Source organism: Salvelinus sp. IW2-2015, unplaced genomic scaffold (assembly GCF_002910315.2).
Source record: "Salvelinus sp. IW2-2015 unplaced genomic scaffold, ASM291031v2 Un_scaffold19, whole genome shotgun sequence".
In the NCBI taxonomy this organism is placed as follows: Eukaryota; Metazoa; Chordata; class Actinopteri; order Salmoniformes; family Salmonidae; genus Salvelinus; species Salvelinus sp. IW2-2015.
Window position 1 is genome coordinate 1,323,234 of NW_019942505.1, and position 13,278 is coordinate 1,336,511.

General features: G+C 44.0%; 1 protein-coding gene across 1 annotated transcript in view; it reads right to left on the reverse strand.

Annotated features, from left to right (window-relative positions):
- Positions 1-725: 725 nt before the first annotated feature.
- The window catches only part of LOC112068032 (E3 ubiquitin-protein ligase DTX1), a 61,347-nt gene continuing 48,794 nt past the window's right edge, over positions 726-13,278 (reverse strand). The window contains exons 4-10 of the mRNA XM_024135025.2: positions 7,892-7,953; positions 7,580-7,741; positions 3,218-3,279; positions 2,918-3,067; positions 2,437-2,598; positions 1,523-1,612; positions 726-1,088 (exon numbers count right to left, since the gene is read on the reverse strand). Of these exons, the coding sequence (XP_023990793.1) occupies positions 864-1,088; positions 1,523-1,612; positions 2,437-2,598; positions 2,918-3,067; positions 3,218-3,279; positions 7,580-7,741; positions 7,892-7,953 (913 nt within the window). The 3' untranslated portion in view covers positions 726-863. The remainder of the gene's footprint in view (positions 1,089-1,522; positions 1,613-2,436; positions 2,599-2,917; positions 3,068-3,217; positions 3,280-7,579; positions 7,742-7,891; positions 7,954-13,278) is intronic.

The window sequence follows — 13,278 nt, forward strand, 5'->3', positions numbered from 1 at the left end:
TAACTGGTCGGTTAGATGCTTATGTATGAACCTACATAAGGTTTTACTTCCAGAGGCATCCTCTCTGGTTGGCACACCATTAGAATAGACATTTACTGTGAGACGGCTGCGTCCTCAGATCCTCTGACTGGCTCTCTGTCAGGTGGTGCATTTGAACATTCAATAGACTCATTGGCCAATGGCGCAAAGCGCTGTGAAACAGCCCTGTGTAGCCAATCAGAGATGCCCTGTCTCCTTTCTGAGAATCACATAGCCYTGACCGTCCACTCAGATCTACAGACAGCTTTGGTGTGGAAAACCACCAAGCTAATACTAGCAATAGGCCTCACTTTTAAAAGACTCTCACTAGCAACCACATCAGCATGTCATAAGTTGAGCTGTGTAGATTTGGTGTGAATTAGACTAATACAATTCTGATCTGGAATTGCAACCATGCTTTTCAAATTATATAAGTAAATTGTGCATATTAAAATTCTCCTGAAGATTTCCACACAAACACCAACTACAACTTGAGATCGGTTTTACATCCTGTCTTTACATTCCTTTAACCTATCAGGTTGAAATTTTGGCAAAAACACACCTGCTCAAGGCATGGACAAAGAGACAGCAGTGGGAAAAGTTTTACAGTTATGTTTAGGTAAATGCAAATAACAGTATAACACAATCATGACGTTATCGTGTCATTATTATGTAATTTGCTATATATTAGTTTGCCCACATACAGAACATGAGGGTCTGTAGGTCTGTTTTGGGTGTGGGGAGCAAAAGACGGTTATCTGGCCTGCATGTTGCCTCCTCATTTAGAGGCCCTGTCAGATATAGATATGGGAGGTGGTCCTCTGGGGCCTCTCTGTCCCCCCCTCTCAGTCCTTCAGGTTGTCCTGTCCCACCCCTTGGGCTGACAGCTCTGTCAGAACGTTGTCCAGGTAGTTGGGGTCTGGGTAGCCGTGTCCCGTCAGGTTGGAGCCAAACTCTGTCTTGTGGTGGATCTCATTCCACACCACTGTGTCTGACTCTCCTGTGGTGCTGGACGTGCCGATGGTGAAGATGAGGCGGCGGTCCCACGCCATGATCAGGAGCTTCAGGACCTGGGGAGAGACAGATGAGAGCCCAGGTAGATGAGATACAGCAGCTCACAGTGCACTGTAATCCCCATCTCTCTTTCTAGTTCATTCAATGGGGGTATGGAAGGGAATTGGGATACAGTACCTAGTCAGTTCCACAACTAAATGCATTCAACCGAAATGTGTCTTCCGCATTTAACCCAATCCCTCTGAATCAGAGAGGTGCGGGGGGCTGCATTAATGGACCTCCACATCATCGGCGGCCGGGGAGTAGTTGTTGTTGCCTTATTCAAAGGCAGAACGGCAGATTTTTCCACCTTGTCGGCTCGGGTATTCAAACCAGCGACCTTTCGGTTACTGGCCCAATGCTCTTAACCYCTAGGCTACCTGCCTACTACATCATGTATTTTGAAGAACTGTTCTTCCCATATACAGATAGATAATACTGTAAGTCTTACCCTCCTGCCTTTGTTATTGTCTGGGAGGTAGCAGTGCCGGGGGAACCCCCTAGCGCTGAACTTCTTCCCTGGGTTGGGATGCTCTGTGGTCTGGTGAAAAGGACAGAAACAGTCACAACCCCTCTCTTTCTCTTTCAATTAACATTCAGTCAAGAGGGAAATGTCAAAAGCCCCCGGGACGAGCTTGTATATTCATAGTCTGACTACTCTGGGGGCTTTATTTGCACTCTTTTAAAGCATTCATTTTGGTGGAAATGGACCCTTTCCCCCTTTCATCAAGAAACATGTTCTTTATACCAGCTGTAAAACAACCAATTAACTGTCATGCTGTGTGATGCAGGTCTTATGTGTTGACATGCCACACCATACTCATTGTACTCCACTCTACTTCAGAATGTACTGTATCATTACTATATCATGACTTTCTTACACAGAGTACAGCTGTCAGTGTAAATGTGTTAAAAGGGAGGAGTGAGGAGTGTGAGTGGTGTGCAGGGGCACTGTGAGTGGGCCGTGGCATGTTGTTCTGCTGCAGTGTGGATGACAGGGGACAGACAGCCCCAGCCTCTCTCCCTGCACAGGGAGGCTCAGCCTGCTCTTCTGGTAGAAAGGTCACTTTATTGACTCTATTAAAGCTCAGCTCCGCAGAAAGGATGAAATATGCAGCCCTCTCCTCTCCCTGCAAAGAGAGGAGGTGAATCGTTCTCTCTTTCTCTTTATGAGGATGCAGTCACACGGCTTTGGGACACTTCAACCCCCTGAGCAACACGAAACAGGTTATCAAATACCCTCTGAAGCCTCCTCATGTCAGACACAGCAGTGTTATAGCACCGTAGATGGAAGAAAATAGACTTAGGAAGGAGAGCCAGTGGATGAGTGGACTGTGTGAGTGTGGAGGATATGAGGGTGGTGACCTGTAGCCCAGCAGGAATGTCATAGACGATGCGGATGGTCTTGGCCTCTGGGTAGCCGGGCAGGCAGTGGGGGATGACATGGTACTCCATCTTCCCAGGMGGCTGTGTGCCTGTCTTCTCCCCATAGATAGCCTTACAAGTGGGGCACTGAAGACTGCCATCCTGGATAGGGACACATTCAATGTTCAATATTCATAACTAATCTAATCAAACAAATGTAATCTAATCTAGAGTTGGTTTCATGACAGCGATCCTTCTTCTGTCCTTAATTGACTTTTAAAATGACCATGAACTGTGTTTAGCTGAGTAAGACCTGCTTCCTATTAGTTTGATCTCAATCTAATCTAATTGTTATCATAGCATACCCCATCACATCAAATGGGGGGTGTAATTTCACCCACTACTTTACAATTTCACCCACTACTATACAATATAATATTATAATACCATAACAAGCGCTGGCACGTATGCGCCTTCTCACCTTGTTGCCATTGTTGTACATGGCAACCAGGCACAGCAGATGGTACATATGCCCACACTTGCCAAGTTTGCCCACCACCTCTGGCTTTATGCCCTTGACACCCTCGTAGCCTGATGACATCACCAGCCTCTCCCTGCAGATGGTGCAGTCCTGGGAAGGGAAGGTGAGTGGGCACCAGTTAGACCATAAGAGCTACTGCATGTTACTGTAGGGTTGGGATGCATAGCAATAATACACTGTATAATGATTACAAACTGTATTAAAACTGTGTACGTGTATGTCATCCAGGACTCTCCTTACCTCATCAGGGGCTACTTTCACTTTCTCTGTGTATCTCCGCACCACATCCTCTGGGTTTTTCCCTAGCAATCAAACACAACATTGAAGGCATGTGGTTGAAAGGAACAAAAAACACTTACTCACACACACAATCATTACTCGCAGACAGATGCATATTGTCCTTTGAAGACCCAAGATGACTAGATGGATCTGCATAAGGAGACGTCTATTTGAGCAATAGGTAAACCCAGTGACTGGTCTGGGTCTAAAGTACCATAGCCCTGCTTGATTGTGATGAGACCAGTCCAAGAAGAGAGCGTGTGTGAATAAATACAGTGTGTGATGTTGAAGATGAGGTCACCTTCAAAGTGACACAGAACAATGAGCCATCACCCAATCTCAGAGTGAAACKAAGCTAGCTTAGCTGACAGGAAGAGAGAGAAAGAGACAGAAAAACGAGAGCGACAATGTGAGAAATCGATGGAGAGGGTGAGAGAGAGACAGAGAGAGATGGAGAAGGTTTGAGTTAGGGGAGAGTGGGGTAAGTTGAGCCCTTTTTTAAATTCAGTATCACTACGTCAAGGGAAATATAGTATTCTTTCAGGATGTTGTGTATGCCTGGAAGTAATCAGAATTCATGTAAACAGCAGTTTTGAAAACATAGCTTGGCACAATATACCCTAAGTATGGAGTAAGTTGAGCATAGGTTGGGTAAGTGGGTGATGATGTCCTGTGACAGTGGGTGATGGTGCTGGTAGGTCAAAGTTGAATTCATGGAATGGGGGTGTGGTATATTGTATATCTTAAATGTATACCTACATTCTTTTCAGACATAGATCTATCTGTTCAATATCACTTCCCCTTCCATTTCTTGACCAGTTGTTGTTTCAATGTGACCATCCGTAGGCAAGTTCTCTGCATTTGAGGCTACTAAGCCCATTAAATGGTCTGTGAAATTCTATCATAGCCTCACTTTCACACAGGTACATTCTCGTTATCTTTTTTTCCTTCAGTGTCATTCAGTCTATTTGTTCATCCCTTGCTGCAGCTCGAATTGGACTTCTTCTCTCACTTCCTTGGCTGCTCTCTCAAGAACCTCAAGGGGGCTAGACCCCTGCTTTATGTTTGTATACACGGGGAACGATGATGTCTGCTTTGTAACAATAAAAATGCACTATCTTGAGTCCATATGCATGACACATTGCAAAAATACTATGCATATTATGCATAAAATGGACTAAATGTAATCATTATTTGTATGGGGTATCGTAGCCATTGGCTCAACTTACCCCAAGGCAGTGGTGGAAAAAGTACCCAATTGTCATACTTCAGTATAAGTAAAGATACCTTAATATAAAATGACTCAAGTAAAAGTGAGTCACCCAGTAAAATCCTACTTGAGTAAAAGTCTAAAAGTATATTGTTTTAAATATACTTAAGTATTAAAAGTAAATGTAAAAGTATAAATAATTAAAAATTCCTTATATTAAGCAAACCAGATGGCACCATTTTCTTATTTTTTTAAGTTACAGATAGCCAGGGGCATGCTCCAACACCGAGACATAATTTACAAAGGAAGCATGTGTTTAGTGAGTCCACCAGATCAGAGGCAGTAGGGATGACCAGGAATGTTCCCTTGATAAGTGTGTGAATTAGACAATTTTCCTGTCCTGCTGAGCATTCAAAATGTAACGAGTACTTTTGGGTGTCTGSGAAATAGTATGGAGTAGAAAGTACATAATTGTCTTTAGGAATGTAGTGAAGTAAAAGTAAAAGTTGTCATTTCTTTAGGAATGTAGTGAAGTAAAAGTAAAAGTTGTCAAAAATATAAAAAGTAAAGTACAGATACCGCAAAAAACGACTTAAGTGAAAAAAGCAAAAAAATAAACGTCCCTTTTTCAGGACCCTGTCTTTCAAAGATAATTTGTAAAAATCCAAATAACTTCACAGATCTTCATTGTAAAGGGTTTAAACACACCATGCTTTTTCAATGAACCATAAACAATTAATGAACATGCACATGTGGAACGGTCGTTAAGACACTAACAGCTTACAGACGGTAGGCAATTAAGGTCACCGTTATGAAAACTTAGGACACTAAAGAGGCCTTTCTACTGACTCTGAAAAACACCAAAAGAAAGATGCCCAGGGTGCCTGCTCATCTGCGTGAACGCGCCTTAGGCATGCTGCAAGGAGGCATGAGGACTGCAGATGTGGCCAGGGCAATATATTGCAATGTCCTTACTGTGAGACGCCTAAGACAATGCTACAGGGAGACAGGACGGACAGCTGATCGTCCTTGCAGTGACAGAAAATGTGTAACAACACTTGCACAGGATTGGTACATCCAAACATCACACCTGTGGGACAGGTACAGGATGGCAACAACAACTGCCTGAGTTACACCAGGAACGCACAATCCCTGCATCAGTGCTCAGACTGTCCGAAATAGGCTGAGAGAGGCTGGACTGAGGGCTTGTAAGCCTGTTGTAAGGCAGGTCCTCACCAGACATCACTGACAACAACGTCGCCTATGGGCACAAACCCACCGTCGCAAGACCAGACAGGACTGGCAAAAAGTGCTCTTCCCTGACGAGTCACGGTTTGGTCTCACCAGGGGTGATGGTTGGATTCACGTTTATCGCCGAAGGAATGAGCGTTACACCGAGGCCTGTACTCTGGAGCGGGATCGATTTGGAGGTGGAGGGTCCGTCATGGTCTGGGGCGGTATGTCACAGCATCATCGGACTGAGCTTGTTGTCATTGCAGGCAATCTCAACACTGTGCGTTACAGGGAAGACATCCTCCTCCCTCATGTGGTACCCTTCCTGCAGGCTCATCCTGACATGACCCTCCAGCATGACAATGCCACCAGCAATCACACCAGAGTGTGATTTCCTGCAAGACAGGAATGTCAGTGTTCTGCCATGGGCCAGCAAGAGCCCGGATCTCAATCCCATTGAGCACGTCTGGGACCTGTTGGATCGGAGGGTGAGGGCTAGGGCCATTCCCCCAGAAATGTCCGGAACTTGCAGGTGCCTTGGTGGAAGAGTGGGGTAACATCTCACAGAAAGAACTGGCAAATCTGGTGCAGTCCATGAGGAGGAGATGCACTGCAGTACTTTATGCAGTTGTGGGCCACACCAGATACTGACTGTTACTTTTGATTTTGACCCCCCCCCCCCCCCCTCCCCTTTGTTTCAGGGACACATTATTCCATTTCTGTTAGTCACATGTCTGTGGAACTTGTTCAGTTTATGTCTCAGTTGTTGAATCTTGTTATTTTCATACAAATGTTTACACATGTTAAGTTTACTGAAAATAAACGCAGTTGACAGTGAGAGGAAGTTCCTTTTTTTGCTGAGTTTAGTACTTTCAAGTATTTTTACTTAAGTACTTTACACCACTGCCCCAAGGTAAACATTTTGACTATATTAGCCCACACAGCTACAAGGATGCACTTTCARCCTAGGTTTAGGACCTCATATTGTAGATTATAGAGACCTCAACTGATGTATAAAACAGTCTTTTCATTTGACTTTGTAAAAATCTATTTTTTGGACCTAACTTGCATACAACTTTGCCATGTGGTTTCTTCCTTCACAGACTCCATGAAATGATGACCTCTTCCTAAATATTTGGTCACAATTCATTTTGTGTATGGTTTCCTAGAAACAAGGGATGACTCAACTAACAATTTGGCTCAACTTAGCCCACTCTCTCCTATGCATTTTCAGGCACTGCCTTTATAATGGCTTCATTAGCTGGATCAAAGGCCTCTTTAGCCTCCTTTTGAGTGGCAGACAGAACAGGTCAGGATAACCACAAATATCTGTCCTTTTCTGCCTTGCTCCATGTGGGCTATGCTGCATCAACGCAGGAACAATTGGCTTCGACCCATTTATTAATCTGTGTTGTCATCCCATCCCAATGCCACCGCCTGGGTCTAAGGCCGGGGATGGAAGGATAGAGGGAAGAGAGGAAGGGAATAGAGGTGGGGTCTGGGTAAACAGAGTGATGCAGGGCTGGAAAACCCATAGCCTCACTGACCAATTAGGACAAAAACTCGCCCGGGGTCGCCTGGAATTTCCACAGCATCAAATAGACTTTGGTCTAGCGCCATATCAGCTAAAGCCACACATCTCACCACTAGATCATCATCAACCCATCTCACTACAATAGCTTCCTCTTAATTATAGTTGTGGAAAAAGCTCTGTTCATTTCAATGTGGCAGGTGTAACTGTTAGCCCTCCCTTTCCCTTCTTATCCAGAGAAGATATTTACTTTACATCTCAATGTCTCAATAGCATCTGTCTCACGCTCCATGACAGACCCTTCTCCCCTCCAGTGGTCCTAAGAGTCCTCCCTGTCATACATACATACCTCTCCTGAGGTGCTTCTTCTTGGTCTTGCGGCGGATGCCGTTGACCCCAGGCACAGGCTTCATGTCACTCTTGTTTATGGGCGGCGGGTGCAGAATGGGCTTAGGGGCCCTGGTCAGACACACAGGCAGGCCAGCCGCACACATCAGGATACCTGTCATACCTGGCATAGACACACATGCATACAATTAAAAAAAGAGTCGTGTTAGTTTACTATTATGAGTAAGAATGGATGCGAAAGCTAAAGCACTCAATTAAATGCAGCCTCCAAATTTTTATTTTATTTCTAATTGCAAAAGAGAAGAACAATTACCTGCAATTGCTGGGTGAACTGGTCCAGAGACAGTAAGGTTCTTAACAGGAAGGGGAGGGACCCTACAGAGAGAAAAACTTCCAATATGATATCAGGTTTTCAAAAGGGTAAAAATAATGACACTACAGTTAGTTCACTGTTATTAAGAACTGCACATTCTCAATTAGATCGGCCTCACTTACACAGATGTGGAATATGATGCCATTGTGRGAATAGTCCATGGTCACATGTACTACAGTAGCTATACCACAAACACAGTCAGGACAGCTTGACTCATCTCCAGACTGTTGAACCAGGGCATGATTCAGAACACACACTCCACACAGAGGACGAAGACTGTTGTTTACTCTCAGAGACATCTAAAATAGGAAGCGATAGAAAGCTGTGCACAAAGCATGTGGGTCATGATGAGCCTGTGTGAGTGTGTGTTGGTAAGTCCCTTTTGAGAAAACATGGCCTCAGCTCCAGTCTGGTAATAGAGGGCACTCCCACACAAGGCAGACCAGGCTGCAGAGAAAGGTCACCTGTCAGAGGAGATAGGGTAAGAGACCGCAGACTGAGCTTCTGTTGCTGCTGCTGCTGCTTCTGCTACTCTATGTGAAGAAAAAGAACAACTGATCTGCAGTGATGGAGAGGACCACATAGAAGAAAAGGCAGCCATTTTGATGTCAACACAGCCAAAACAGTTTGAGTGCTTAGACAACGGTAGCAAAGAAAAGAGAGCAACTTTGAATGACTGAATTATTACACTGTATTAACTTACATAGTATTCACATGCAAGAAGCATGTCACTTAATTACAGTAGAATGATATACATTTTCTCAGTTTCCCAAAGGTGTTATGTAACATTAATACCATTGATCTAGGAGATCCCTTCCCCCATCTCTCTGTCTCTTTCTCCTCTCTCTCTCTCCAGCAACTCCCTTACAAAATCCCTAACGAGAGGCTGCTTTGATATGGGTAGAGTCCTGTGATCCTGTGCCAGGGGATCCCTTCAATGAACTCTGGAGAAATAAAAGGTCCACGTGACCTGGACACTCTGGGTCTGATCTGCCTTATCTCCACTCACTCCCAGGGGAACTATTGTAGTGCTACGCAGGGCCAAGCCACAGAGTAGTAGAGTAGAGATTTGAAGCTAAGGCCAGGGTATTGACCTAAACTATAGCATTGATGTACACTACCATTCAAAAGAAAATGGTCCATTATCAGCAACCATCACTCCTGTGTTCCAATGGCATGTTGTGTTAGATAATCCAAGTTTATAATTTTAAAAGCTAACTGATCATTAGAAAACCCTTTTGCAATTATGTTAGCACAGCTGAAAACTGTTGTTCTGATTAAAGAAGCAATGCAACTGGCCTTCTTTAGACTAGTTGAGTATCTGGAGCATCAGCATTTGTAGGTTTGATTACAGGCTCAAAATGGCCAGAAACAAAGATCTTTCTTCTGAAACTCGTCAGTCTATTCTTGTTCTGAGAAATGAAGGCTATTCCATGTGAGAAATTGCCAAGAAACTGAAGATCTTGTACAATGCTATGTATTACTCCCTTCTCCAGATTACTCCCTGCTCCAGATACTCAACTAGTCTAAAGAAGGCCAGTTTATTGCTTCTTTAATCAGAACAACAGTTTTCAGCTGTGCTAACATAATTGCAAAAGGGTTTTCTAATGATCAATTAGCCTTTAAAATGATAAACTTGGATTCGCTAACACAATCTGCCATTGGAACATAGGAGGGATGGTTGCTGATAATGGGCCTCTGTACGCCTATGTAGATATTCCATAAAAAATCTACAATAGTCATTTAAAACATGAACAATGTCTACAATGTATTTCTGATCAATTTGATGTTATTTTAATGGACAATAAATTAGCTTTTCTTTCAAAAACAAGGATATTTCTAAGTGACCCCAAACTTTTGAACGGTAGTGTATGTCAGACAGCTGTGTGCATGTGTAGACCATGTATGCTTGAAAGACATATATAATTCAGGCGTTTCATGGAGGGCGTTGTTTGTGATTAAACAACTCATTCTCACCAGGAGAGAGCAACATCCAACTAGAGCCCTTAGCGCTCTCACACGCACGTGGAAGTGCTACAGCATTTGTAAACATTACATGTTAACACCATGAGATCATTCAACCATATAACCTCTTGCTGAGCAAAAACACGCAACAGCATTCCTTGCTACATTTTATTTCAAAATATGGGAAGCTAATAACTCCAACTTTAAGCTTTTAACAAGACCCTTGGGTTCTTCTGGGGCTAGTGACCTGGTCCTTCCTGCAGCTGCAGCTGGGGCTCATACGTTTGGGCCACTGCTGACCTACATCCTCCCTCCACCCCTTCACCAGGGCCATGGTCACGAGTCTACAGCTGCTAACCTAAAGCCCTCACACTTGCTCCTAAGATCTACTGAACATTTAGTTGTATTTACATCTATTACTAAGGCTGCTGGTCAGATTTTACCAGGAGGAAGTACCTTACAAATGTACAGTATAGGTACACATGTTCACTGAACACATATGCKTGTAGGCTACAGTATTGTAGGCGTGTTGTCGTATTCCATGATTTAGTAAGGACCCATTAACCTTTTTATCGCTTTGGTTCCGTCCACCCTTAGCACTCTCTTCATTCTCTGCTCTCTCTTCTCCTCACCTCTCTCCCAGACTGACTTTCCAGCCTGACTTGAGCAGGACTTAATTAAACTGAGAGCAATGTGATTTCCTCCCGATAGAGACCAAATTAGGCCCAGTTAGAGAAATGCTGACGGAGCCCTTATATCTCCTCATCTGTTTATCATGCACCAGGAAGACAGGGGGAGGAGGAGAAGAGGAGAAAACTCAAAAAATGCTTAATTTTATATTGATGTGATGGAAGACTGGGAGAGGCAGGCAGGCCCTGCCCAGGGAAAGAGAACAGCAGGAGTAATGCACTTCCCAAAGCACCCCAAAACAGACAAATAAGCAATAATGACACAGAGCATCTCTACAATTTCATCGGTTTGGTCTGGATGGSCCTTCATAATTTATTCAGTTATTTCTCCTTTAATTCTATCTAACGGAGACAGGGCTGAGGGCTCCAGTGGAGAGCAAAGCAGTGCAGTGGTTGGGCTGTGTAATCCCTGCTGCGTCCCCTGACCTGTTCTCATCAGATAGCTAGCTCTCCAGCCTGAACAGTTAAAACAGCGTTAATCAATTAACAGAGGGAGACATGAGCACCAAAACAAATCCTACTCACTCAGCCAAGGGCAGAGAGCTGGGCAGCATAGTACCTTTAACTGCTTCATAATTAAATGAGCTAGAAGTGCAAGTATAAAGGATGTCTCTTACCATGCCTCCTCCTTTGGTGTCTTCATCTTTAGAACACACACAAAGAAATAAAAACAATTCTATCTTTTAGACAGCACAAACAATCTCTGGGTTTATCTGTGTTCTCAAATGGGGAAGTGAATGGAGGAAGTTGAGATGAGGAAGTGGCTTGCTGATGTTGAAATGACAAAAATRACCTGCTAACTGTCTCTTTGTCAAATTCACATTACAGAGGACTGGAGCAAACTCTGCAAGTGTCTCTGCAACTCGGTGCTCTGTACACTGCAGATAGACAGAGAACCAGAGGCCTTGTTCATTAGGAACTATCCCTCTAACATTTAATAAGGTGATATGCTCCTTATTATACTAACCACTAGGCTACCTGGGGTGGCAGATAGCCTAGCGGTTAGAGCGTTGGCCTATGTAGGCGTACACAGGCCCAGATCAAATCTCAGAGCCGACAAGGTAAAATRCTGTTGTTCTGCCTGTGAACAAAGCAGTTAACCCACTATTCCTAGGCTGTCATTGAAAATAAGAATTTGTTCTTAACTGACTAGTTAAATAAAGGTAAAATTTWAAAAAATCCACTCTAGTTTCTTCCTATTTGGAAGAATAAGTTACTAGTAGGGTTGTTTTTATACGTTGATTTTATACATGTTCTGACATTTCTTATTTAGGTGCAGAAGATGAAGCGTAAAGGCCCATTGGAAAGTGAATTGCAGGTGGCAACCATTGGAAACCCATATGAAAAGCAAATGTGAAATGTCAAGACAGACCAGTAGGGGGTGATCTTTACTCCCCCTCTGATATTCACGATGATGACGTCACAACAACCACAATGTTCGAGTAGAGTGAAACTAAGCCTGAAATGATCCGGTAGTAAACGAGTTAATTAAACTACCTTATGATCATCTACATGTTACCACAAGGTTACTATTTCAACTGCATTCTTTGTCATTGGCGACAGAGGTGTTTTACTGTTATCTGTCCATAAATGCACTCGCTGAAATGTGTGAGGGTATTCACGTGTCTGTCTGTGAGGGTATTCACGTGTCTGTCTGTGAGGGTATTCACGTGTCTGTGTGTGACGGTATTCAAGTGTCTGTGTGTGAGGGTATTCACGTGTCTGTGTGTGAGGCTATTCACGTGTCTGTGTGTGAGGATATTCACATGTCTGTGTGTGAGGGTATTCCCGTGTCTGTTTGTGAGGGTATTCACGTGTCTGTGTGTGAGGGTATTCACGTGTCTGTGTGTGTTGTTGTTAACCACACTCTTCCTTTGTGTGTAGAGCCACTTGCCTGGGAAACGTTGTTCTCCACCTCACCCCTTTCTCTCTCTGTCTCTCTATCTGTCTTTCTCACAGTCTCCCCCACAGCCTCTCATAGTTCCCTCCTGCCCACTGCACAGAGAGGTGAGAAACGAGCACTCCATCCACTCCAGGCCTCTGATTTGATAGGGCCCTTCTAAATCACCACAGGACTTCTCAGCTGTTACACACACACACACGCACACGCACACGCACATGCACACGCACACACACACACACACACAATAATACACTCCTGCCTGTTTCACACGCTCAGGTGAGCTAAGGGCAATATCAATCTGCCACCTGTCCACTCAGTGATGTGCTTCCATGAGCTGCCAACACCACACATTCCCTTACACAGAACTGGGCCTTGTGAAGTCAGTGTGTCTGCCTGAAAGACAGTATAATTTCAATGTATACTGTCTAACTGTTTCTCTCCCCATCAGCTGTGAGAAGGAAATGGAATGAAATGAGTTCACCAGCGGGTTTATTTTGGTAAAGAAAACAGGATAGGGACTGAGGTATCAGTTCCAGCTCTAGATACTACTTTCCTTCAGTACTCTTCACTGAATCGCTCTCAGGTCAGATCGCTCTGCTCAAGCTCCCATTTTTCCCTGATCTATTATTCATCTCTCCCCAGTGTATCTCTGCCTCCACGGCAAATGGGTTTCCACAGCTACACGGGAGCACAGCTTTACACATGGATACACACAGGCGTACACTTCCACAAGAACACGCACCTAAACACACACACACACACACACACAC